The 27,069-nt window shown below is 43.5% G+C and overlaps 1 protein-coding gene across 1 annotated transcript; it reads left to right on the forward strand.

Annotated features, from left to right (window-relative positions):
- Positions 1–237: 237 nt before the first annotated feature.
- LOC144289865 (uncharacterized) lies at positions 238–26,823 on the forward strand. Its single transcript, XM_077858394.1, has 7 exons — positions 238–262; positions 1,870–2,023; positions 7,511–7,618; positions 16,406–16,434; positions 16,521–16,589; positions 17,096–17,161; positions 24,930–26,823. The coding sequence occupies exons 1-7, from the start codon at positions 238–240 to the stop codon at positions 25,190–25,192; spliced, it is 714 nt and encodes a 237-aa protein (XP_077714520.1). The 3' UTR covers positions 25,193–26,823.
- The last annotated feature ends 246 nt before the right edge of the window (positions 26,824–27,069 follow it).

Consider the following 27,069-nt stretch of genomic DNA (forward strand, 5'->3'; position numbering starts at 1 on the left):
TGAGGGGTTGCCTGATATAGGTGATTAATAACCTGGGAGACAGGAAGTCTCTGAGGAAGGAGAAGAAGCTCAGTTTGATTTCTCAAGGGGAAGGGCCACTTGGGGCTGAGCAGCTCTGAGCTCATTCACTTAATAAACAGGAGCACCTACTGTGTGCAAAGCAGCAGATATCAACCAGCTATGCCATTCATTCTTTTGTGGATTGTTCCATCATCGTCAGTTCATACCAATCTAGAGATGAACTATTTGAATCCTGCAATGGGTAAAGTGCTATGCAAGGTACTAAGGGGCATACTGGAGAAGTTCAACAATTTGTAGCTCCCTTTCTGAATGTATGGGTTACCTGGTGGCATAGGTATGTGCTCATGTAGCTAAATATCTGCCCGGACACAAGCTCTCATTCATGGGACCTGTGACTTCCAACAGTAGGGATCAGGGAAGGCTTTCTGGAGAAGGGAGGATTTGGGGACAGCCTTGACGGTGGTTGCATGGGTGTTTGTGTGTCAGAGAAATGCCATTTCCTTTTTTTTTTTTTTTTTATTTATTTATTTATGATAGTCACACACAGAGAGAGAGAGAGAGGCAGAGACACAGGCAGAGGGAGGAGCAGGCTCCATGCACCGGGAGCCCGATGTGGGATTCGATCCCGGGTCTCCAGGATCGCGCCCTGGGCCAAAGACAGGCGCTAAACCCCTGCGCCACCCAGGGATCCCTCCTTTTTTTTTTTTCTTAATAAAATACCTCTTTTTACTAGAAAATAATATACACTCATTTCCAGAAAGGGCTCAACAATACAGGAAACATACCTGTGGAATTCACCACCTGAAATCCTACCACCTCCAGGTGACCACAGTTAGCACTGCCACGTGCCCTTCTGCACAGCTGCAGGGAACCAGTTATGCACGCTGTTGTCTAACCAGCTGTTTTCACTCAACAATATGTCATGGACATTTTTCCATGCCAATTATTCCCAATCTACATCACCATTTAAGTGGCTGGAGAGTATTCCATTATACGGATGTACTCTAAATTAATCAAATCCCCATTGATAAACATTTAGTGTTGCGGTCAAGGGCACAGATTCTGGAGCCCAACGGTCCAAGCATAAATCCTGGCTCTCCCACTGGCTGGCTGGGCGATCTTCACTGGGAATCCAACCTCTGAGTGCAGGTTCCTTCTCTATAAAACGGGGTTATTAGTAATACCCACTGCGGAGGGATATTGTGAGCAGATGTCTGCAAAACATTTTTTAAAAGATTTTATTTATTTGTTCATGAGAGACACACAGAGAGGCGGAGTATACATAGGCAGAGGGAGAAGCAGGCTCCTCTCAGGGAGCCAAATGCGGAACTTGATCCCAGGACCCCCAGATCATGACATGAGCCAAAGGCAGATGCTAAACCGCTGAGCCAGAGAGGCGTCCCTCCACAAAACATTTATAACCGTTTCCAGCACAGAGTAGATGCTCAATTACGGCCAACTGTTGTTGCTGTCACAAGCAGGTCTGTGACCATCATCTGGATACGTACTCCCCGTTACCTACCTGGGATAAAACGGAGAGAAGTAGAGTGAGATAGCCAAACGGTGAGCATACTGAAGATTTATTTATTTATTTATTTATTTATTTATTTATTTATTTATTTATTTATTTATTATAGTCAGAGAGAGAGAGAGAGAGAGAGGCAGAGACACAGGCAGAGGGAGAAGCAGGCTCCATGCAGGGAGCCCGACGTGGGGCCCGATCCCGGGACTCCAGGATCGCACCCTGGGCCAAAGGCAGGCACCAAACCGCTGCGCCACCCCGGGACCCCCCACACTGAAGATCTTGACGACTGTGGTCCGCCTCAGTGGGTGGGCCGGGGGCCTGAGGTGGGCAGGAGGCCGGAGCGGGGCGGCCGCGGCCTGCTGGCCCAGGGCGCCCCGAGACCCTGGCACGGCGTCCGCGCGCAGCCAGCGGGACCTCCCGCCTTGCCCAAGCCTCTGGATGGCCTCCCGGAACGCGAAGCCGTAGGAAGATTAACCGGTCAGCCTCTCTCACTTTGATTTCTAGAAGGAAAACTAGAGTCGGGGCCATATTTGAAAATATAGGTCAAATCTCGGTTTCTGCGGTGACCGAGCACCGTGGGCCCCCGGCGGCGCCCTCCGTCGGGGCTGATGCCCGGGTCCCGAGCCCCGGCAGCCGGGCCTGGCTCCCCTCGGGCCGCGCCCCCCGCCCGGCTCGGGGGCCCCGCGGGGTCGCGGGGGGACTGCAGGGCGCGCTGCCGGGGCTCCCCGGCCCTCCCCTTCCGGGGGCGGGCGGCGGGCGCCGCGGTGCTGCCCGGGGGCGCGGGGCGGGGGGTGCCCAGGGGGTGCCCAGGGGGCGCCCCGCCTGGGCCCGGGCCGTGCCCGCCCGAGCAGGGGGGGGAGCGCCGCCCGCCACGGGGACAATGCGGTGGGTTGTTGCGCCGACCGTCCGCCGCGTCCCGGACCGTCCTTTCCACGCCCCTGGGCCTGACCGCCGCAGGCCCGCCAGCCGAGGGAAGCGCCCCCTTATTTGGTCTTGGAAAGAAAGGGGAAAGGTTATCCTCGGATGCCTGCGGCGTTGGGTCATCGGCCCGCGGCGGCTGGCGGCCCCCGCTGTGGTGCCGTCTCCCGCCGGCAGGTGGCGGTGCCGGGCAGCGCCGCGCGGAGGCGCCCGAAGCGGTAAACAAGCCCGGGGTTCCGGTACCGCGGTCTCCGGGGCTTCTTTTGTGTGCGCGCCGGGGCGGGGGCGGGGGCGGGGGCGGCCGGGGGCGGGGGCAGGGCGCGAGAGGAAGAAAACAACGCCTTTTTTTTTTTTTTTTTTTTTTAACAACGCCTTTTTTAATGCGACAGTCGAAGCCGCAACATCGGAAGATGGGCTTCGGTGGAGGGTGTGACTTTGCCGTGCAGGTTTCATGTGACCCGTTTGCTGCGGCAGCGGCGGGTGCGGGCGTCCCTTTCAGGGGCCGCCGGGATGCAAATTGCGTGAGGAAGGTCGGTGGGCTGCTCCAGGAAGCTTAGCAGCGCCGGGGGCCCCTTTCTTTGCGCGCCCCGCCCCCCCGCCCGCTCGGCGGCGTCCCAGGTGAGCGGGCGGCGGAGCGGCCCCGACCGCGGCCCCGACCCCGCCCCCCGCCCCGGCCCCCGCCCCGGCCCCGGCCCCGGCCCGTCGGCGGCGCTGCAGGGAGGCGGGGGCTGGCCCGGCGCGCCCCGCTGTGCCGATCGTCACAACGCGTCAGCCGCGCAGAAGTGACCCTCGCCGGGCTCCGCCTCGCTCCCAGAGGCTCAGGTCACACAGACAAAGCTGGGATTTGAACCGTGGTCCTTCACACTTCAAAGCCAGGGCCTGGCCCATCTTTAGGAGCCCAATGACCTCGCCAGTGACCCTCCGAATAAAAGCTCCAGTAAAGATGTGTCATTCTCCGAAGATCTTTTAAAAAGAACCCAAACAGGAGCATGATTTGCATTTCCCCAGCAAGACAGGCGAAAGCTACCACCTGTGGAGGTGAGGCTGGTGGCTGCAGGTGCTCCCCAAGGGCGGGACCGAGCCCCGAGATCCGGGGAGGCAGGGGGCGTTAGCTTCTGCTTTAAGGCCTCGCGGCGGGGGCGGGGGGGGGGCGGTTCTGGGGCAGCCGCTGCTAGTACCTGATGCTACACAGAGGGCCCCAAAGAGGGGCCTGCAGGGTGAGGGCGGGGGGAAAAGCTGTTGCTAACTTCAATTTTCCATTTGGGGCGATTGGTAGGGGCCCTTTTGTTTGGCTGGGCGTCCCACCTGAAACAACTCTGCCCCTTCCCAGGGTTCATTCCATCTGCTTCCTGGGGAGAAGGGGGCAATAATTTTCACCCAGAAGACCAGTTTTGGGTTTCCTCATCTGGAGATAAACTAATTTTCCAGGCCACACAATTACAGGTAACTTTTTAAAGAGTCATTGGAGTGACAGTTTCATGCTTGATGAACTGGTGCCAGGTTTTCTTCTTTTTCTTTTTCTTTTCTTTTTTTTTTTTAAAGAAAGTTTGTGTGAATAAAGTTATATCCAAGAAATGTGTTTTTTCCTCTATCTCCCTCTTCATGAAATCGTAAAAGAGAGAAAGCTGCTTCTTCCAATTTTGGGGGGTTTCCAGGTTTCCAAGAAGCTTTGCTACATAGTATACTTCTGCTGGAAAATTAGAGCAAGAAAATCTTGTAGACCATTTCTTTTCCAGTCAGTGTTTTATTGGTCCCCAGCTTCAGTGAGAACAAGCGCTGTCTGGGTTTGCCCTGACATCCAGAGCTCAAGTCTTCATTACAGGAGCCAGAGAGGGTCCTTGACAGGATCAGGAATGTGGCAGCCACGACTACTGTCTTGTCCCTTGCCAGATCGGCTAGCACCCCATCCAGCCGTGTCCTGTAAGTCCCCACTCTGCACTCCTCCTGCAGTGCTTCCCACCATTAAACTCCCAAGTCTCCATTTGGTTCCATTCAGTTGCTTGGATTCTGCTCTCTGACTGTGTCTTGAGGCAGGTGGAGTCCAAGGGACACTTTACCACACTTGGGAGGGGAAGTTATAACTGAATCCTTGATGTCTCATCATCTCAGGGACTGCCCTGTTTAGAGGGGCAGTGGCACCCTGCTACCCAGCAAGGCCCGAGGAAGAGTAACCCAGCCTTGGCTGTGCCCCTTAATCTCTTTGCTCCAGCTATTGGGAGGATTGGATGATTTTCTCATATGCAAAGAGCTGAAGACAGTGGCCCATGGGGAGCACGCTAGGGCATACCTCTCAGGGTGGTTGCCGTGGGGGGAGGGGCATTAAGTGAAATAATGCTTGTAAAACCTTTATCCCAGAGCCTGGCATCCAGAAGGGGATCAATAAATGTCTAGGGAGTAGTATAATCAGCTACCTCTGTTTGAGTGCCAGCTGGAGGCGACAGATTACTCAAGGCTTTTTACGTACATGCCTGAATCCTTACAGAAAACCTAGGATGTAGATAGTTATTGCATGTAGAGGGAATTCAGAATCAGAGAGGTTAAGCAAATTACTCAAAGTTACACAGTCTGGCAGGACCAGACTCTGATTCCTGTGTCCTTTTGATTATGGGCAGCCTGGAGAAAAAGAAGAGATCATAAATAGTCCTATGTGCTGAGCTGAAGTGTTGTTATAGGAGTGGAGGTTTTAACTGCCTCCATAATATGAATAATTGCTATTATTCATATGTCTTTGGGGTGACTGTGGAACACAATCAGGTAGGGCTGATTATACCTTTAGATATAAGAACCAGTCACCTGCAGATCTCCTGATGGTCATCTGCCTAAATTCCCAAAGCCCCATGGTACCCTTCTAAAGGTAGGGCAGATATGGCTCTTTGTACTGGTCATGACTCTGTTTTTGCAAAAGGCAGAAACCCAACTCAAACTGGGTTAAGCAAGAAGAGATATAATTGGCTCATGAAAAGGGCACCTGGGTGGCTCAGTTAAGCATCTGTCTTCAGCTCAGGTCATGATCCCAGAGTCCTGTGATTGAGCACCTGAGTCGGGCTCCCTGTTCAGTGGGGAGTCTGCTTCTCCCTCTCCGCCTGCTCCTTCCCCTGCTCATGAGAGCGTTCTCTCTCTCTCTCTCTCTCTCTTTCCCAAATAAATAAATTTTAAAAAATATTTAATTGGCTCATGAAACTGATAATAGAAAGAGGAAGCCTTCAGACCTGGCTTGATCCGAGGTTCCACAATATTATCTGGACTTGGCCTTATTTATATCTCAGCTCAAATTTTCTCCACGATGACTTTATTCTCAGATTGGCTATCTCACTGACCCTTTTCAGTCCTCATTGATCAGGTCTAGGAAAACTTGGGTCCCTGAAAGAAGAATCGGAGTTTCTTTTATTAAAAGAGGCTAGGGATGCCAGGTAGGCAAGAATAACAGATGTTCACTCTTCCTTGACTATGTAGCACCATCAATCAGAAAGATGTTAGAGAGAAAACCTTAATGGTGAACATTTTTGCAGCAAAGAATCTTTACTAGTCAGACAGGGGAGAAGTATCTAGAACTATTTCCAGTTATATGCGGGACCTAGGATTCTCCTCTTTCAAGTCAGCTAGCTGACTGTAAATGATAGAGTAAAACCTTGATGTCAAGGATTGTGTCTGAAGATCCTTAGAAATCTTCAGGGTCCTGCGATACCAAAATGCTTTAATGATATAATGTATAATAAGATAAACATAATTAATACATAACAAAATGCCATGACAATACAAATACATACAGATATGTGTAATAGCGAGGGCACCTGGGTGGCTCAGTTGGTTAAGCATCTTCCTTTGGCTCAGGTCATGATCCCAGGGTCCTGGGATGGAGCACTGCATGGGGTTGCCTGCTCGGTGGGGGAGTCTGCTGCTCTTCCTCTCCCTCTCCCTCTCCCTCTCTCTCTCTCCCTCTGTGTGCTCTCTCTCTCTCTCAAATAAAAAAAATAATAATCTTTAAAAATATATGTAATAGTGGATATCTGTACTGTTATATTGATATATAAATTAATGTACAAATAAAGTCCTACTGAACTAAAGATCTCTACAAACGCCTAATGAGAGTTATCTCACACAAAACACTCAAAAAGTTACAAACCCATAATGGCAGTGGATGCCAGGCTGTTGATTAGGTTTGGTCCCAAACTGCATGAATATTTGTTCTTCTCACCAATCTGATGCAATTCAAATCAAATTGGCAAATTATTAGATGTCATGGACCTTTGGTCACTTCTCAAACAGCCAAGCTTGAGGACATTCACTGGATAAATTCCAAAGTGTGGCTTTCCTGCCATTAAATTTGCAGTTGAGGCATGTCCTATATTCAGGACAGGAGGTGCTGCTGGGCACCCAAGAGTAGGGCTGGGAAGTGGGCAAGCTGCCCACCTTCTGCCTGGGGTGTGGCTCCAGGGGGCCTCGTGCACATGCCCCATCCTGCATTGTCCCCATCGCTAGTGTAGAAACTTTGGATCCCATTTAGAGGTAGGCACTTGAAGTGAAATTGTCCTTTGAGGTCAATCAATGGTGTCCATTTGCCGAAAAACACTCTAACGTCATGCCCCACCACATGAGCAGGGAGCAGGTAAAACCAGGTAAAAACCAACCTGAACAGGTGTTTGTATATCCAGAATGTGTCCTCCCTTCTAGCTGTCTCCCTCCACTGATTTTCTGGCCCTGAGCACTGTCATTTGCTTGTCAGGTGCTTCTCCTCTGCAAGTCTGTTGTAGACCTCAGATGGTAATACTGGTTGCCAGCTACTGAGCATTTGCTATATCCTATGTTCATTCTTTCTTTCTTTTTTAATTTTTAAAAAAGATTTTATTTATTTATTCATGAGAGACACACAGAGAGAGGCAGAGACTTCGGCAGAGGGAAAAGCAGGCTCCTTGTGGAGAGCCCAATGCGGGACTTGATCCTGGGACTCCAGGATCACGACATGAGCCAAAGGCAGATGCTCAACCAGTGGGCCACCCAGGGGTCCCTCCTACGTTCTTTCACACAGGATTTTGTTTTATCCTCTAGCAGCCTGAGTGGCCAACATCAACATCATAGCTTCATCTTCTGCAGAGGGAACTGGAGCCGACAGAGATCCTGTTGTCACTTGCCCCGAGTCACACAGAGAGGAAGTGGGTAAGACCAGATTTCCATCCCATGCCCAGGTAATTTGTGTTTTCGGTTATCAAGTAGTTACTGAATATTTGCCAGGTGCCAGGCAGAGTGCTGGGGCCTGTGACTTCTGTAAGGAGCAAGACAGACTGGATTTGCCAGTCTTTCCAAAGCTTGGTCCTTTGGAAAGACAGACATTTAACAGAGCAAGCATAAAGCATATTAGTTCAAATTACACACGATAGGGGCACTGCCTATGTTTCTGCCTCTCTGTGTCTCTCCTGAATAAATAAAATCTTTTTTAAAAAATTACACATGATGCTGTTAAGGAGAAGTACCTGGTGCTGTAAAGCATATAATGGGGGAATCTGTCTTTGCCTGGGTTCCCCTACCACCAAGCAGCCCCTGGGACCGACCGGGTTTGGATCTGAGCAGTTCCTCTGAAGAGTGAATACAGAAAGGGAGTGACCCAAGGGAAGAAAGACAACAAAGGACATATCATGGGACTCTGATCACCACGGACAACTGGAGCTCAGTGTTGCTGAGGATACTCTTGGAGACCATGTAGACCGCAAGTGTCCTGCCACTGAGTGGTGGTGGCAAACTGGGTGTTTCTCACCAACTTCTGTCCCTCTTTGGTTGAAAGGTGAGCATCCCTCCCCCATCCAGCACTTCCAACCTGAAGCCAGAGACCTGACTGAATGCTTGGCTGCAGCCAGAGGACCCGCAGAGAGAAGCTGGTGCTTGAGGGAGGGACCCCTGCACCAAAGCCCCAGGATTCAGTGGGCGCTGATAGCATCTGCTCTGTGAACCCCATATCTGAGTTGAGAAAGAAGGTGGGCCAGAGGGAACAAGATGTGCAAAGGGGCAGAGGCTGGAGAGAGCACAGGAATCTGAGAATTAGGAGGAGGTCAGAGTAGCTGACCTGCATGTGTGCGCGGTGGGATGGGGCTGAAAGCCACTGGGCCAGACAGAACGTTGTGCAGAGAGCTCTGTGAAGCCCAGGAAGCCCTTGAGGGGTGGGTGGCATGTTGGGTTCACGTTTTAAGAAGGTCCCTGGCTGCGGTGTGGAGCATGACTCAGAGCGGGCCAGAGTTACAAGAAGAGATTGGGGAGGAAGTTCTTGTGGGGGTTCAGGGGGAGAGGTGATGCTAGCTGGGCCTAGGAAGGTAGTGGCTGTGTTGGAGGGGACAGGAATTAAAATCAGTGGGACTCCCACTCTCTGCCTCCCCCACCGCAGATCTTCCCACACCTCTGCCAAGGGCATGGCGGACCCTCATGGCCCTATTCCTGTTGACCTTCCATCTCAAGGGTAGGATGAGACACTATGAAGAGTATCTGAAAGAAATGAGGGTATTTTATTTTCTTTTCTTTTTAAGATTTTATTTATTTATTCATGAGAGACACTACAGAGAGAGGCAGAGACATAGACAGAGGGAAAAGCAGGCTCCCTGTGAGGAGCCTGATATGAGACTCAATGCCAGGACTCCAGGATCATGACCTGAGCCAAAGGCAGATGCTCAACCACTGAGCCACCCAGGTGCCCGAGGGTATTTGCTTTTAAAAGGTATATGAATTAGGGCTCATGGGAGTGAGTGAGAAGGGAACTCTAGCAAGCTCAAACACGAAGGACATTTACTAGGAGGTTCTCTGAGCTCAGAAGCCCATCATAGGCTGAAAGCCCAGGCTTGGGAATTAGACAGGAACCAAAATGGCTCCACACACCCAGACAGCAGGAATCATCCATTCTTTCATTCACCAAACACTTACTGAGTGCCTATTATGTGCTGAGCATCATTCTAGTGCTTTGGATGGTGTGCTCCTTTCATGGACCTGGCATTCCTTGCAGGAATAAGCAATAACCAGAATGAAAAGTGGTGGGAGAGTTCATGAAAAAGAGACTAGGGAAGCCTAGGGTATGGAGAGCACAAGGATTCTATTTTAGTTGGGGAGATGGGCATGTTCTTCCAACAAAGCCATCAGAGAAGAACTCTGAATGAAGAGAGTGGGGAGCCATGCAAATATGGGGGAAGAGCACTCCCAGCAATGGAGTGGAGGCTGGTGTGGTTACTGCTGGTGGAACAGGCATGGGTAGGACTGGGGCTGTTGAGTGAAATGGTGAGCTCCTGGAGGGATTTGAACATGGGGTTGATGCAATCTGCTTTACATGGTGAAGGAATTACTCTCACTTCTGGATGGAGGATGGATTGTAGAGACCTAAGGAGGAAGCCTAGGTATGAGGCTACTGGAGGGGTTTCAGCAATGATGTGTGTGAAGGAGCTGTTACAGTAGGAAGGAAGAGGTGGCCAGACCCAAGACATTCTTTGGAGGTGGAGCTGACAGCATGGATGGATTAAATGAGTGTAAAGAGAAAGACTCAAGAATAACTACTAGATTTCAGCCACATGTGATGTTGTTTATTGAGAAAGGAACAGGAAGTCTAGAGATATGTCTGTATTTGTTGATATCATGCTAAGGCACATAAGACCTTTAGAAGGATCTCTGGGGGGTAGGGATCTGGATGGCTCAGTGGTTGAGCATCTGCCTTGAGCCCAGGTCATGATCCCAGGATGCTGGGATGGAGTCCCACATCAGGCTCCCAGTGGGGAGCCTGCTTCTCCCTTTGCATATGTCTCTGCCTCTTTCTGTGTGTCTCTCATGAATAAATAAATAAAATCTTAAAAAAGAAAAGAAAAGAAGGATCCCTGGGGAAAGATATGAGCTCCAACTGTCCCATCTTTGTGTCCCTTACTCAAGATGCAAAGTGCTGGAACTTCACATGCATGCTCCCTAGTTGTTCTGAGGCTGGACAGAGAGGCCCAACCTGGGGGTGGTAGTCATCTCCTCCTAAAAAGAGGCTGCTCAGGTAATACCCTGGAAGAGACTCTAGTGCTGCTAGGAATGAGGTGAGATGTTGGACAACCAAAAATGAGTGAGAATCTACTCTAAAAACACCAGTCTGAGGGTAGGGTCATGGTCTACAAGCCCGTTGAAGGGCACTCCAGCTAAGCAAGAGCCAACATGTGCTGTGGACTCTAAGATCAGGGATGAGAATCAATTAGCAGAAGCTCCAGGAGGCAGGTTTTGGTTTGATATAAGAGAGAAACTTCCAGGCCTTCCTAGGATACCCTGAGCCACTGGGATACAGCCATTCCTTGGCCTTTGACTCACTTAAAGCATCACCTGGCCAAGCGCCTGGAGGGATGTGGAGGAGGAAAACTAAGGAGGAGGTTAGTGACAGACCAAGTGAGGGGCTCAGAGTGTTTTAACTGAGCACTCCCATCAGGAAAATATTGTGAGCATGCAGCCTCTCTCTATATATATACGAGTGTGACTGTTTATTCAAATGTGCATCATGTTCTACTGTAATAATAATAATAGCTGTGCCTACCATAAGCCATCACAAAATAGACTTTTAAAAGACTTTTAGACTTAGTCACAAAAGACTATTATGAATAATAGCTAAATGTGGCTTAAGTTAATTTTTTATTTTACTAACAATACTAAAAATCTCTTATCACTAAAATATTGCACATAAATTACCATTGTTAGAGAGTGATATGAATTAAAAATATTTTGCTATGTGCCGCATTGGTTTACCATTCTGTAATATTGTAATGTCAAAGCCTGGTTCTAAATTTAGTTTACTTGAGGACTTGGTTTTAATAACTGTTGAGCTGTGTCAGATAATTCTAAAAGATGCCTGGTTCCAAACAGCAGACAGGCATCATTGGTCATAGTGAATCATGACTCTCGTTTTCCAATCCCACTTATCAACCGATCAAAAAATTTTTATGAAATGTGGTATTTCTCTATCTCCTTTGATGTTAATCAGTTATTCTTGAAACTGAATTGGAAAGTGTCCCAGTTTTATAGTTTGAATTGTGATAAACTACACATAACATAAAATTCACCATCTTAGCCACTTTTATGCATACAATTCAGTAATTTTAAGTACATTTACCTGTTTTTGCAACCAACCTCCAGAACCTTTCTCATCTTGCAAAACTGAAACTCTACACCCATTAAACAATGCAGTTTTATATTTTTAATAATTGGGTACAAAACCCAACTAAATATTCCATCTGGAAAATAAATCCTTTGTTTCTAAATCTTAAAATATGTACCTAGTGGAGTTTAGCCTGACAGCGACCAGCTACGTATCTGTTTTGTAACAAAATTAAAACTGGAAAAAAAAATTAAAATTGGATCATGTTGGAAACATTTAAAAACATCTGTTTCGAAATGATCTCTAAGTAGCATGTTTCTTTCAAATTATATTGTAATTCATTGTTCCAAGGAGCATCTTTACCCCAATCTGATCTGTTTCTTTCTTCAATTTTACCTCCTATATAGCCTATATTATCGAAAGCCACTTGTCATCCCAGAAAAGGTCAGAAAATTTGGAGAATTTTTCTTTTTGTCAAAAAAGACATCTGTTTCTTAAGGTTACCACCTGGCACTGTAATGGTGTATAAATTTGACTATACTTTAAACTTCTTGTTTTCGTAAAATTAACTGTACTGATGACACCTTGTATCATTTTTGTGTACTTTTGCCTTTCAATTCTTTCATGCAGTGCTTTGCCTGGAATGAATGGTCTTCATTTATAGTGCTGGCTCTGAAACCCAACCCTGGAACTTTTATTAAAAATTGCAGTCAATGCAGCCATCCATCCCTGCTGTGGTTACATCTACCGTTTTTCCACAAAACACCATTTTTAATAAATTCATGTGCTATTGAGAATATGTCTGCTATATCTTTACTTTAACAGCTTTTAAACAACAAAATTCTTCATGTTTTCATCACTGAAACAAAATTTAGCAAATATCATAAAATAAAATAACACCGTACTCTCATCTAACTATATAGCAAATGATCCATATTGCATATTTTTCAAATACTTGTATTCCCAAATCTTCAGCAATATGTTCTATATCTTTCAGCAGTATTTGCTGACAAATGAATGCATTTTAGTTTGTCTTTACTTTTTCTATGTATTTCTGCTATTTTTATGTGACAAGAAGAAAAATTCACATATGATATATGAGTTTGGGGCTTTTGCACCAAAAACCTTAGAAGAGGTGTCTAAACTTTATCATTACAACTAATGAAATATTTTGAAGTTTAGACTGTCTCATTAAAGATTGCTAAGAAAATTGTAGAAGCTTATCTTCATGTTCTAGATGTTTGTTGATTTACATCCACTAAAACACACGAGTCTTATGTGTACAGCACAATGAATTTTTATTTATGTATCCCCTCATATAACTCTGACCCAGATCCAGATATAACACATATCTTGAGCCTCAGAAAGTTCCATTGTGTTCCCCTTTCCAGGGGAAACTGGAACTTGCAGAAAGTAGGAACCCCTATTCGGACCTTTACCACCATGGATTAGTTTAACCTGTCCTGAACCTTATATAAATTGAATCATACATCTTCTGTGTCTACCTTCTTTTGCTCAATGTTTTTTAGATAAATATAAGTTGTTGCAGATATCCATACTTCATTCTTTGTCATTGCTGTGGAGTATTATTCCAATGTGCAAATATATGAATCAACCACCATTTATTAATCTATTCTCCTACTGGCAGACATTTGGACTGTTTCCAGTTTGGAGAAATTATAAATAAAGTTGCTGTAAACGTTCTTGTGCAAGCTTCATAGAGTAGCTGTATATTTATTTTTTTAGAAATCACCAAACAGCTTTTCTGTTTATACTCCCACCAAAAATAGATGAGAGTTCAGTTGTTTTAATCCCTGCTAACACTTGACCTTGGTCTTTTAAATTTTAACCACTCTTACTGCTGTCTATTGATATCACAGTGTGGTTTTAACTTGCATTTCCTTGATGAGTAGAAATGGCATGCATATTTATTGGTCCTTTAGATATCTTCTTTTGCAAAGTGCTTATTCACTTATTGCATCCATTTCTTAAAACTTGGTTGTCTTTTTCTTATTGACTTGTAGGAGTACTTTAGATACTATGGATCCGATTTCTTTTTAGAATATGGTACAAATATTTCCTCCCACTCTGTGCTTTGCCTCTTCTCTTTCTTAATGGTGTCTTTTGATGGAAAATCTTAAATTTTGATGAAATCCAATTTATCAATTAATTATTTAATGGATAGCCTAGTGTGTCTAGAAATCTGTCCATTTCTAGGTCAGGACGATATTTTCTTATGTTTTATAGTTTTACACTTCTAAGTTTAGCATTTACATTTAGGTCTAGGATCCCTCTGGTCTTAAATTTTTGAGGTAGGGCACAGAGTTTTTCCCTTCCCCTAATGTGAATATCCGACTGTTCCAACACCATTTCCTGAAAGAGTGGATGTAAGTTTCAAGTGTCAAACAAATCATAATGACTTCATATTACCATTAGCAAGTGTCACGGGGAGCAATGCACAGTTAGGATGATGTTCATCGTTAGGGACAGTAAATATAAACCCTTATTTAAAGACTATTCTTGGAACTATAACATGATGTCTTTTCTGATCTCATTATCTCACCACTGTGTTCATCTTGCAGTTTGGCTAAGAACTCATACCAAGGCTAGTAGAAAAAAAAATCAGTTCTACAAATTTCTTTAATTTACTTGTGCTTGCAATATTATAGTATAGACTATATCTAACCTTTTAATATATTCCAGAAGAGTTTTTTTAAGATTTTATTTACTTACCTGAGAGAGAGAGAGAGAGAGAGAGCGCGCACAGAGGAAGAGGGAGAAACAGACTCCCTGCAGAGCAGGGAGTGAAATGTGGGGCTTGATCACAGGACCCTGGGACCATGACACTATCCAAAGGCAGACACCTAACTGACTAAGCCACCCAGGCACCCCTCTGGAAGTATTTTTAAGCCGCTTATCCCTCTTGCTAAAAGTTTCCCACAGTGATGGAAGCTTTGTCTCCTTCTCTGTAAAATGTGTCCAATTTTACTTTTATATCTTGAGGCTATAACACTAATTGGATATACCCTTAAAAATTGTATCTTGCTGGTGAATCCAATTTTTTATCACTGTAAAGTGATCATCTTATCTCTGGGAAGACGATAGCCCTTAAATAGTATATTATCTGCCATTAATATAGCCACATCAGCTTCCTTTGGTTATTTCTCCAACCTTTTCATTTTAATTTTTGGTGGCCTTTTGTTTTAGAGGGTTTTTTTGAAAATAGCATATAGTTGAAATGAAAAAAAGTCTGACTCTCTTTGTTGGTTCATGGAAGCTTTTACTCATTTATATTTTATGATGTATTTGTGTTAAGTTTGGCATCTTATTTTGTGCTTTCCAATGACTCTACCTTATATTGGTTTTCTAGGGCTACCAATATTAGTCTGGGTTGTATTTTATTTTTAAAAGAACCAAAAGGATATGTATATATTTATATTTACTATAAGGAACTGGTTCCTGCAATTATGGAGAGCGAGAAGGCCAAGATGTATAGTCAGCAGGCTGGAGACCCAGGAGAGTTGATGGTGTAAGTTCCAGTCTGACTCCAAGCATGAAGGCTATGGAAAATTGACGTGCCAGCTCAAAGGGAGGCAGAGAGAAACAATTCTTCCTTACCCAGAGTTTTCTTCCATCCACATCATTAATAGATTGGGTGATGCCCACCCACATTGGGAAGGACAATCTGCTCTACCCGTATACCAACTCACATGTTAATCTCACCCAGAAACACCCCCATGCAAACATTCCAAGTAACTGACTGAATATCTGGGCACCCTCTGCCCCTGTCAAACTGATACATAAAAGTAATTATCATGGTGCTTATAACAAAGTACCACAAACTGGATGGCTTAGAACAACAGAAACCTATTTTCTCAAAGTCCTGGAGGCCAGAAGACAGCAGGACCACGTTCCCTCTGAGACTGCGTGGAACCTTCTTTGCCTCTTCCTAACTTCTGATGACAGCCGCTGATCCCTGGAATGCCCAGGGTCTTTTGGCTTGCAGCTGCATGGCTCCAATCTCCACCTTTGCCGTCATGTGGGCTGTTCCCTCCAGGTCTGGGTCTTTTCTCATTTAATAGGGACAGAGCCATATTGGATTAAGTTCCATCCTACTTCAGCATGACACCATCTTAACCCAATGACATCTGCAAAGACCTTATTTCCAAATAAGGTCACATGCATGGGTACAGGGTTTAGGACTTCAACGTATCTTTTTGGGGGACACAGATCAACCCATGTCACACCTGTTCCACTTCTTCTTCCCTTTACTGCCTCCTCTTGGGTTATTTTTATCATTCCAATTTCTTATTCTACTGCATTGAGAGTTCTACATTCTATGTCTATTCTTTTCACCGTTATTCTAGAAACCACAACATGAGTATTAAAGTCTAAAGTTAATCAGTATCTTTACCTTGTTCCCAGACAATATAAAGACCTTAAACTCCATATGCTCCCTCCCAACCTTATATAACATTGTTATAAGGTCTCAATCTGTTTTAAAACACTCTTTATTGCAAAATAAAACCCAGAACGCAGAAAGCCACAGGAACCAAATGCATAGCTTAATGAAATATTAAAACACCATTCAGGTCAGAAATGAAATTTTGCTGGCTACCCCAGAAGCTCCTTTATATCCCCCTTCCCAATTACAACCCCCCCTCGTCACCCTTTAAGTAACCACTACTTTGGTTTCTACACTTATCATTTTCTTGAATTTCTTTGAAAACTAGTTTTATCAACCAAATGTGCAACCTTAGACACTATACCTTTGCATTGCCCATCAAAACTCTTTTATTGTATATTTCTTTTCAATCTTTTCATCTATAAGCTTTCTTTCCAGCCTTTTCTTTTCCTTACAGTTTATGCCTCAACGAACCTGGGCAGTATGGTGAGTGGTTTCGTTTCCCACAGCCTGGACTTTAAAAATCATATCATCATGATAGCATGTGTGTCTCAGGACCTCTCAATTTTCAGAAAATTGGGCAGCTGGATCTAGAAGCTGGATCACATTTGGATTCAATCCCCTTGGCAAGACCATAGGAGGTACGTAATATCCAGTTGTCATGTTTTTTTATGTTAACAGTCATTGATCCTTAATACCTAAATCTGTTAATTCATCAGGGGCTGCAAAGTGGTGATATTCTATCTCTGTTGTTGTTGTTATTCAATAGTTGTAATAAGAAGACACTTCTCCATCTACCATCTGGTCACCCAGCAGTACAGGTTATATAGAAAGACAGAATAAATGCTAAAGTCTTCCTTTACTTGGTAGTTTTCAAGTTAAGTTCCCTATCATCCTCTGAGGGTGACCAATTTTTTCCAGTATTATTATAAACTCATGCATTTAAACATTATTTTTACTGCAACTCAAATTGTCCCAATGGGAGTCTGAGTTCAGGTTGGTTTCTGGATCCTTTTGCCATGACCTTGGAAGTCCTTAATAGCTTCCTTGCTATACGATATGACAAGATGTTTCCGGCTCACCTTCTGTATTTCCTGCCCCAAACCTGGATTCAGCCAATCCTCTAAGAAGTCTTGGTTCCTTTTAGGAGAAATAAGTGCTTCAGGACCACCTGTCTCAATACTTGGAAGAATAATCATTGCTCCTGTGGCAGGTTAGTCATTGTTTTATTTTTAGTAGAGTTGAATGCCATCCAGGCATACGTGCACACACATGCACACACACACACACAATTGAGTTTATGTAATTCTGATGTGTATCATTCATTTTACAATTTTCATCATTTTCTTATAACCCATTTATACAAATACATATTTAAAGATCAAACATCTCACGAGTCAATACTGGTTCTTCCAATCAACATTAAAAACTACCCAGATTTCATTTGACTTTTTCTGTTACACTTGTAACTCCTTTCTTCTGCACCATGAATGCTGTTCTCAAGAATACAAGGGATCATGTAATCAGAACTGACCATAATTAGTAATTTGTCTTATCCCACATTACACACACAAAAGGCTTGGAATAAGAATACTGACAAAACCCCAAAATTCTAATGTACTATCAATATGATTATTTAAAACATTAAAATAACTCTTTATGTGCATGCTCTCCCCATCTTCTCCCCGTTTTCTAGTAAATGTACTATAAGTTGTCAGAGCATATGGCCATTGCAGTCTATGCTCACCCACTTTAAGTCATCATTCAGTCTTGGTTGTACACGTTACTATAAACTTAATCCTCACCATCTGCCCTCACATGAAGGAGGGTCATTTGCTTGTCTGAAGCTTACTCCCTATCTAGTATGTTTCTCACAAGGGGCTCCTGGGAACAATATTCCCTAAGATCTTGAATATTAACAGTTTGTTTTAATACTTGAAGTTCAAATCCTGGGGCATGATTTCCTAAACACATGACTAGATTTTTTTTTTTTTTCTGGCATAATTACTGTAGTCAAAAAGTCAGATCGAGGATTCTTTTCTCAGGAGTTCTATTCTTTTTTTTTTTTGGATGCTCAAATAATTTAAATATTTTTCTTTAAAGTCCAGTAATTATGGTAGAATATCTCTAAGTATTAGTAACTTTGGGGAGATATTCATAGGTACATGATGTCCTCTTTCGATGTATAATTTCAAATCCTTTTCCCCCCTCTAATTTTAGGCAAGTTTTCTTGGATTATACTCATTATTATTTGTTCTCTGCCTTGCTTGACTTTTATTATTATTTTTTATTTTTTTATTTTCTTTCTTTCTTTCTTTCTTTCTTTCTTTCTTTCTTTCTTTCTTTCTTTCTTTCTTTTTCTTTTGCTTGTCTTTCTTCTAAAGGTCTTCTATTAGCCATAGAATTTTGTCTTCTTTGCTATCTTTAACATTTGTTACTTTCTCCCAATACTTTTTATCCTTTTTCTTTCTCTTTTATTTGAAAAGTTTTTCTTTTTTCAACTTCTATCATTTATTCTCTCTGGTTTACTCTTCACTTCTGAAATGACATTTTTCTTTTGCTTTGAATTATTTATTTATATCACTTCATTCCTAAAGTTTTTCTAATTCTTGATGTATTTCCATATCTTTTATCATTTTCTTAAAAAGTGTAGCTTGTTTTGAAATAGGAGATTACACTTTTATCTTATGGGCATACTTTTTGCATATTTTTAATATTTTGTTCCTCATTTTGTTGTAAATCCTAATTTTGTAAAGATTTGACTTTAATGGCTTTGCTACTGCTAAGTTTTAGGTGAAATTCATTTTTTCTGACTTTAAAATGAAGCAGGGTGCTATAGATTGAATGTTTGTGTCCTCCCAAAATTTACAGGTTGAAACCCTAACCTCTAATGTGGTGAGGGCTTTGGTAGATTAGGTCATTAGGGTTCTGCCTCCACAGATGGGATTAGTGGTTTTATAAAAGACACCCCAGAGACCTCCCTCACCCCTTCTGCTGTATGAGGACATAGGAAGAAGTCAGCAGTCTGCTGGCATCCTGCTCTCTGAGAACTAGGAGAAATAAATTTCTGTTGGGTTTAAGCCATCTAGTTTATGGAATTTTGTTATGGCAGCCCTAGCTGAGACATGGGGTTTGGGAAATATTGTTAACATCATAAACTGCCCTCTTCTGTTGTTTTATGTGATGTCAAACATTAGATAGCTTATGTTCTGAGATTTCCTGATTTTCTCTCTCATCTCCAGTCTAGACCTTCTCTTTTCTTCATCTATGGTGCCCTTATCTGGCTCAATTTAAATCCCTCTTTGAGCACTTTCCCCTGGTATGGGGGTCATGTCCTAGAAGAAAATCCTTAGAGGGCCAGTTTTAAGAATTCATCACTTTTGTACTCGCCCAGTAATGGCCCCTCCCACTTTCAACTGCTATTCTCAATTGACTTTCTGGGTGCCAGGTATTCCTGGCAAAATTCCTTTTGGGGTTCTGTTATTCTCAGGCATATAAAATGTCATTCTGTTATTTCTTTTTTTCTTCTTCCCAGACTCCAACATAAAGATCTTTTTTTAAAAAAAAAAACATTTTATTTATTTATTCATAGAGACACACAGAGAGAGAGAGAGAGAGAGAGAGAGGCAAAGACACAGGCAGAGGGAGAGAAGCAGGCTCTATGTAGGGAGCCTGATGTGGGACTCGATCCCGGGTCTCCGGGATCATGCCCCAGGCTGGAGGCGGCGCTAAACCCGCTGAGCCACCAGGGCTGCCCCAACATAAAGATCTTACAGTCATTGATAGTTTGTCTATACTCACCTGTATTTTAGAGGTTTAGAGGGATATCTTGTCATTAGTTTGGTTATAAAGTTGTTATCATGTAGGGATTCAGAGTAAAAACAAAGCTGCTGCAACTACAGTTTTCTTCTAACGTCTTTCCTTTTTTGAACCTTACAAGACACTATTATTATTATTTTACATAGTCAGTGTTTGTTTAGAACTAGCTACAAATTTCCTGCTTCCTTGGCTCTTTGTTCCTTCTTTGTCTTCTTTTTGGGTCAATTTCTTTCAGTCTTTGAAGGTTCTTTTTTTAAAGATTCATTTATTTTTAGAGAGAAAGCTCAAAGGAGAGGGGGAGAGAGAATCTCAAGCAGACTCCCCACTGAGCATGGAGCCCAAATTGGGGCTGGATCTCAAGACCCTGAGACCATGACCTTAGCCAAAGCTAAGAGCCAGATGCTTAACCAACTGCACCACTCAGGCACCCCTCTTTCTGTCTTTAAATTTTCTTTTAAGGGATCCCTGGGTGGCACGGTGGTTTGGCGCCTGCCTTTGGCCCAGGGCATGATCCTGGAGACCCGGGATCAAATCCCATATCGGGCTCCCGGTGCATGGAGCCTGCTTCTCCCTCTGCCTGTGTCTCTGCCTCTCTCTCTCTCTCTCTCTCTCTCTCTCTCTCTGTGACTATCATAAATAAATAAATTTTAAAAAAATTAAAATTTCTTTTAACAATAGTGATACCATCATTGATGGTAAAGTCAACAGCATTTGTTTGTTTGTTGTTTGTTTATTTGTGAAAGTATATTTATTTGGCCCTTGAAAGATATCATCTCTGAGTATAGAATCCTAGGTTGGCAGCCATTTTTGTTTCTCCAATTACAAGTGTCATTCAACTATCTCTTTTTTTTTTTTTAATTTTTATTTATTTATGATAGTCACAGAGAGAGAGAGAGAGAGGCAGAGACACAGGCGGAGGGAGAAGCAGGCTCCATGCACCGGGAGCCCGATGTGGGATTCGATCCCGGGTCTCCAGGATCGCGCCCTGGGCCAAAGGCAGGCGCCAAACCGCTGCGCCACCCAGGGATCCCAACTATCTCTTTTTTTAAAGAGAATAGGGGAGGGGCAAAGGGAGAGGGACAGAATATCAAGAAGACTCCCTGCTGAGCATGGAGCCTGACTTGGGGCTCAATCTCATGACCCCAAGATCATGACCTGAGCTGAAACCAAGAGTTGGATGCTTAATGGACTAAGCCCAGGGGCCCTCGGTGTCATTCAACTGTCTTATAATGTCCACTGTCACAGTTGATAAACCAGCTATGAGTCTGTGACTCATAGCATATCTTTTTACTCTAGTTACTTTTTATGACTTATTTATTTTTCCTGTGTTGCTGTCTAGTATGTATTTAGGCTTGTATTTCTTTTATTTATACTACTTGAAATTCATTGTTGAATTCATTATGGAATCTCAGCCATTCTGTGGTCAAATACTTTTGCATCCTCATCTCTATTCTCTCCCTTAGGGACTCTGCTTAACGAGACCTTTTCAGTTTACCTTCCATATCTTGTAGCCTCTATTCTGTATGTCCCATCCTTTTGTGTCTTTGTGCTATATTTTGGAAAATGTCCCCAAACATATCTTCCATTTAATTAAATTATTTCTCTGGCTATGTCTACTCTGTTTTTATATGTATCCACGGAGTTCTTCATTTCAACTCTTGTACTTTTCATTTGTAAAAACTTTATTTGGTTCTTTTTTAAATTTTCTGTCACTTTTTATAGTTTCCTGTTCCATAAATGTATGTATATATGTATATATATGAAATATTTGTCTTTAATCTTTAAATATAGTAAGGATACTTGCTTTATGATCTGTGTTTGACAATGCCAATACATGAAGACTTTGGATGTTTCTATTTTATGTTGCTTCTGATTGTTCTCATTCACAGTGCCTATTTTCCTACGTGCTTGATTATTTTTAGTTGGGTGCTGCTTTTTGCCAGTCATTAAAAATTATTTGTAGGAAGAATTTGAAATCTGGATGAAAGGGGCTTTCCTTAGAAGCAGATTTGCATTTGTTTCTGCTGAGTACCTCAAAGCACTATAGTGTGAGTTTCTTTCAAATGAAATTCACAGCTATCAGGATTTTAGACCTCCCCAGTGATGTTACCTTGGGCTGCAAATCCACGCAAGAGTGATTCTCTCGGGATCACTCATAACTTGAGAGAGCAACCCTTTGGGGTCTCAGTTTACTTGAGGGAGGGGTCTGTAGTGGCTTGATTTCTGTTCCTCATGCCCCAAGAGACTAAAATCTAATGCATCTTATGTGCCTAGCTCAGCAAACTCCCTAGGAACAAAGGGATTTTCAGGCTTCCCACTTTTCCATCAATTTTTAATTACCTTATAATTCCTAATTTTGCTGCCAAATCCTTGATATTTTAAGAAAGTTTTTTAAAAACCTATTTTTATCTAGCATTTTTAGATGTGAAAATGACAGTAAGGAGCATTAGTCCAAATGGTTTATATTAACACATCCAGAATACACGGTTGTCATTGTTGTCAGAGTTAATTTACTTACAACTAGGTGCTGTCATGTGTCATGCCACTTAATCTGGTTCTTGGAGTATAGTCTGTTAGGATGGGCTTCCCTCTCACTCCCCAGGTCTCCTGGTACCTTACACACTCAGAATGTTTGGCCAAGAGAGAGCAGTAGTGCTGTCCACATATTAGGTACTCATAAAAGTTAATTTATTCCTTATTTTGTTTTAGGGATTTATTTATTAATCAGTGGGGAGGGTAAAGGGAGGGAGAGAGAATCCCAAGCAGGCTCCACACTCAGTACAGAGCCCAACTAGGGGTTCGACCTCACCACCCCAATGACCCAAGGCAAAACCAAGAGTCAGATGCTAAACCAAACCACCGAGGCACCCCTATTTCTTATTTTTAGCATAAAAATAACAAAAAGTCAAACATTTCTTTTTTATATTCCAAAAGATCTGATGCATTCCTTTTTGGTTTCTGACTACCCAGGGGTCCTAAGATCCTGTCAAAACCCACTCCTGTAGCCAGCATCTTCAGTCCTGCCAACTCCCACGCTTCCCTTTGCTACAGGAGATCTTGGCCAGTCAAGTAACTTTACTTTCCACCATGTTCGCAGTTCTGCAGTTGGACTTTATTGAGGACAAGCTATGTCACTTCTGTGTATGTAGAAAGCCCCTTTTTCTTTGTAACATGAAGCATATGTTGGAGTAAAAACTTTACTCTGGATCTTCAGGCATCTGCAAACAGGCATGCTGGATTTGATTGTGTTCTTTGGAGGGTTGTGGCATGGAGATCACCCAGGATCCTTCCCATGACCCCATTGAACAGTTCTTTATGAGGTAGAGGGAAGCTAACCCCATATGCACCATTTCTATTCTGTTTCCTCTTCTCACGGTGTGAACATACTTTCCATCTTACACTTCCTAGAATGCCAATCTGTGGTCTCAGGTCCCACTGAGTGGGCTTTTCAGTGAACCTGTGGGTAGTTTTCTCCTTTTGTGTTACGGGGGATAAGCAGGCTGGCCCTGAGGTAGGAAATGTGGGTTCTCCCCATCAGTATGTCACCAGCCAGCTGCTAACCTTCAGTGAATTGTTTGACCTCTCTGGAGACAGTTTCCACTTCTATAAGGCGAAAGGACTGATTTGGCTTCATACTCTTTTAGATTCTCTCCCTAAAACAATGATAGGTTCCATATTCTAGGACTCTCCTCTATATTTTATTTCCTACAATGATTTCTTTTTTTAAGATTTAATTATTCATGAGACACACAGAGAGAGAGGCAGAGATATAGGCAGAGGGAGAAGAAGCAGGCTCCCTGCGGAACTCGATCCCAGGACCCTAGGATCACCACCTGAGCCAAAAGCAGATGCTCAACCATGAGCCACCAAGGCATCCATCCTATAATGATTCCTACAATGACTTAAATTTGTTGGAACTGAAAAATCAGAGCAATTCTGCTAGAGTGGTTTAAATACTACTAAGCGTTATGTGATCAGCCACGAAATTGCCACTGAGGCTGAAAAATGAGTTTCTATCAGGACAAAGGTAATATAGATATTATATCTCGAGTTCAATAAAAGGGGAAAGGATGTGGTATACTGTCTTGGATTATATCCCACAGTCGTTGCCCCCATTTATCTAAAAAAATCTGAAACCATTTGGCAGAAAAGCGAGTATATACACCTCACCATGGTATGACTTAGAGTTGCTATTATTCCTCTCAACTTCCACCCTCCCCCCAACCCCCATCCCCACTCCCACCCCTGTACCCCCCTGCCAAAAGACATTCTTTGCTTAGATTTCTTTTTCTTATCCTATCAGGGAAACAGCAGAAAGAAACTTCCTTGCTAGCTCTTCAGTGTTAAAGTCCAGATATATGTTTGTAGTATGTTGTGGGAAAAGTGGGTGTGCCATATTGCATGGCTTTCTCTTTTCTTCTCTTCACATTTTCTATGATCCAGTTTTCAGAAGCTAAGCTTCCACTTAGAACCTGGAAGATATGCTGTTAAGGCAAGCACACAAATTTGGAATAGTTCATTCTAACTCATCTTTAGAATCTTTGGAGGAAGGAGTATCCCCTACAAACAAGCTTGGTCAGAATGCTGTTTGATCTCAGCCCTGGCTGTGGTCATATGTCCCACCTTGGAGAGAGAGAACAGGTGCCCCTCCACCCCCACCCCGACCTCAGCTCCTAAAATCCTGGCTTATGGCAGAGAATGTCCCTCCAACATGCCAGGCAGCATGGTCGTCTCTTAGGCTCATCCACTCCAGTCATTTTTCTCTCTGCACATTTTTTGGGTCCCTTTTTCTCTTTTTCATACCTCAGTGGATAGACTGGTGGGTTTCCAGGATTCCTGAGAAAGGTGTCAGGCGCCATCTGTTCGACTGCTTTTCAACTCAGGAACATGAGAACTTAGCTTCTCATTGAGATTGAGGTGGGGCTCAGGCACCGACAGGGATGTTCACATCCTCTCTAGGAGCTGATTTCAACCGCACTGAAATACCAAGGCAGGGCCTAATTGTTTTGTACCGGGGCTCTTTTTGGGGAAATTGAAACTGCATAGAGATTCTGGAAAATAATGAAAACCAGAGCTTCATTTCTGCTGTGGTAGATTCTGAAAGCTCATCATTTGCTTCCAACCATTCCCATCGCTTTTTATCTTCTCCCATGACCCCTCAGCCCAGAAGAATGAAATGAGGTGGTGTGCTCCTCTCTCTGTTCCTGTGGATTTCCTACCTCAGCACCAATGGTCAGCCACCTCAATGAGCAGAGACAGAGCTACAAGAGCTGGGTGCTATGGGCCTGATATACAAAAAGACCAGATGTGGTCTGCAGTCCACGGCCTGCCCTGGTCACTTGGACCATGTGTCCTCAACAGAAGCAGTATCTCCCCCAGCTGTGAATCATGTGGTATGGGGGTGCATGGGGAGCATGATGGTTAATGTTAAGGTTCAATCTGATTGGGCCTTGGAGCACCCAGACATTGGGTCAAGCATTATTCTGGGTCTTCAAAGGTGTTTCTGGGTAAGATGAACATTTGAATTGGTAAGATAGTAAAGCAGATTGTCATCCCTAAAGTGGGGAATCAATTAAAGACTCCGATAGAACAAAAAGGTTTACCCTCCAGGAGCAAGAGGGAATTCCTCCTGACTGACTATCCAGAGCTGGGAATGTGGTTCTTTCCTTGCTTCAGACTCAAACTGAAACATCAGTTCTTATTGGGTCTTGAGCCTGCTGGCCTTTGGACTAGAACTTAACACCACTGGCTCTCCTGGGTCTCCGGTTTACCAACTGCAGGTCCTGAGACTTGTCAGTCTCCATAATCACATGAGCCTCTTATTTTATATATGTTTAAAAAATATGAATATACTGAAATATATTCATAAACATACATATGAGTATAGATAAATATGTGTAAGAATCAAGTCATGCATACACATACATCCTATCAGTTCTGAAGAACTCTAATAAGGAGGCAAAAATTCTCACACATTTTATAATGGTTTAATGGTAACCCCTCGCCTACAGGGCCATAGTACATAAACATATTTGCAATACATCTGTGGTATTAAAATTTCATGGAGGTGGGGGCAATTAGGAAAAATTGTTTTTTTACAATTTATTTTTTCATGAGAGACACACAGAGAGAGAGAGACCAGCAGACATAGGCAGATGGAGAAGCAGGCTCCCTGCGAAGACCCTGATGTGGGACTCAATCCCAGGACCCCGCGATCACAACCTGAGCCAAAGGCAAATGCTCAACCACTGAGCCACCCACGTGTCCCAGGGAAAATGGCTTTAAAATTCTCCTTAAGGGTAGCAATGTGTTTTGTGACTTTTTTTAAGATTGAGAAACATGGCTTTGTATCCTAGTTTTTCATGTGCCCCAGATGGGAACCACCAAGACTGTACGCTTCTTGCCTCAAAGGCTTTTCCCCCTCTTGCCAGCGTTTGCCAACCACTGACTGACTGAAGTTGGTGTGTCAATGCCCCTACTCCCTCACTCCTGGGGCTCATGTGTTTCTCAGTTTGCCCACAGGGAATGAGCTTCAGTTGTCCTTTGTGGCTACTGCTTAAGGACATACTCCTTTGAACTCTCTTGCACTGTTGGTGGGAATGTAAACTGGTGCAGCCACTCTGGAAAACAGTGTGGAGGTGTCTCAAAAAGTTAAAAATAGAACTATAATCCAGCAATCATGTTACTGGGTATTTATTCAAAGAATATAAAAACAAGTGAAAGGGATACATGCACCCCAATGTTTATAGCAGCATTATCTACAATAGCCAAATTATGGAAGCAGCCCAAGTGTCCATTGATGAATGGATAAAGATGTGAGATAGATATATATCGAACTTGCAACAAGATGGATGGAGCTGGAGAGTATTATGCTAAGTGAAATAAGTCAGAGGAAGAAAAATACCATATGATTTCACTCATATGTGGAATTTAAGAAACAAAACAAATGAGCAAGTGGGGGAAAAAGGAAAAAGAGAGAGAGAGAGGCAAACCAAGAACAGACTCAATTATAGAGAACAAACGGATGGTGAGGGGAGGGGGTGGGGAATAAGTGAAATAGGTGGTGGGGATTCAGGAGGGCACTTTTGATGAGCACCAGGTGTTGTCTGTTAGTGTCGAATCATTATATTGTACACCTGAAACCAATGTTATATTGTATGCTAATAAAAAGTTAAATAAAAACTTAAAAAAAAAGAGAGAGAATGTGTTTATCTATTGCTTTTCTTTTTCCTAACTTCTCCCACCTCTTGCTGATTTCCCTGTACCTTCCAAACAAACCACCCACACTCAAATCCCAGTCTC

The sequence above is a fragment of the Canis aureus genome, chromosome 2, assembly GCF_053574225.1.
Source record: "Canis aureus isolate CA01 chromosome 2, VMU_Caureus_v.1.0, whole genome shotgun sequence".
Taxonomy (NCBI): Eukaryota; Metazoa; Chordata; class Mammalia; order Carnivora; family Canidae; genus Canis; species Canis aureus.

What these genes read in the sequence shown, in the direction of transcription:
- LOC144289865 (XM_077858394.1), top strand. Translation starts at nt 238, where the DNA reads ATGAACTATTTGAATCCTGCAATGG. An exon ending in CTATTTGAATCCTGCAATGG is followed by an intron (nt 263 to 1,869) that starts GTAAAGTGCTAT and finishes CGGGGGCCTGAG; the next exon opens with GTGGGCAGGAGGCCGGAGCG. An exon ending in GTCACACAGAGAGGAAGTGG is followed by an intron (nt 7,619 to 16,405) that starts GTAAGACCAGAT and finishes TTTTCCTTACAG; the next exon opens with TTTATGCCTCAACGAACCTG.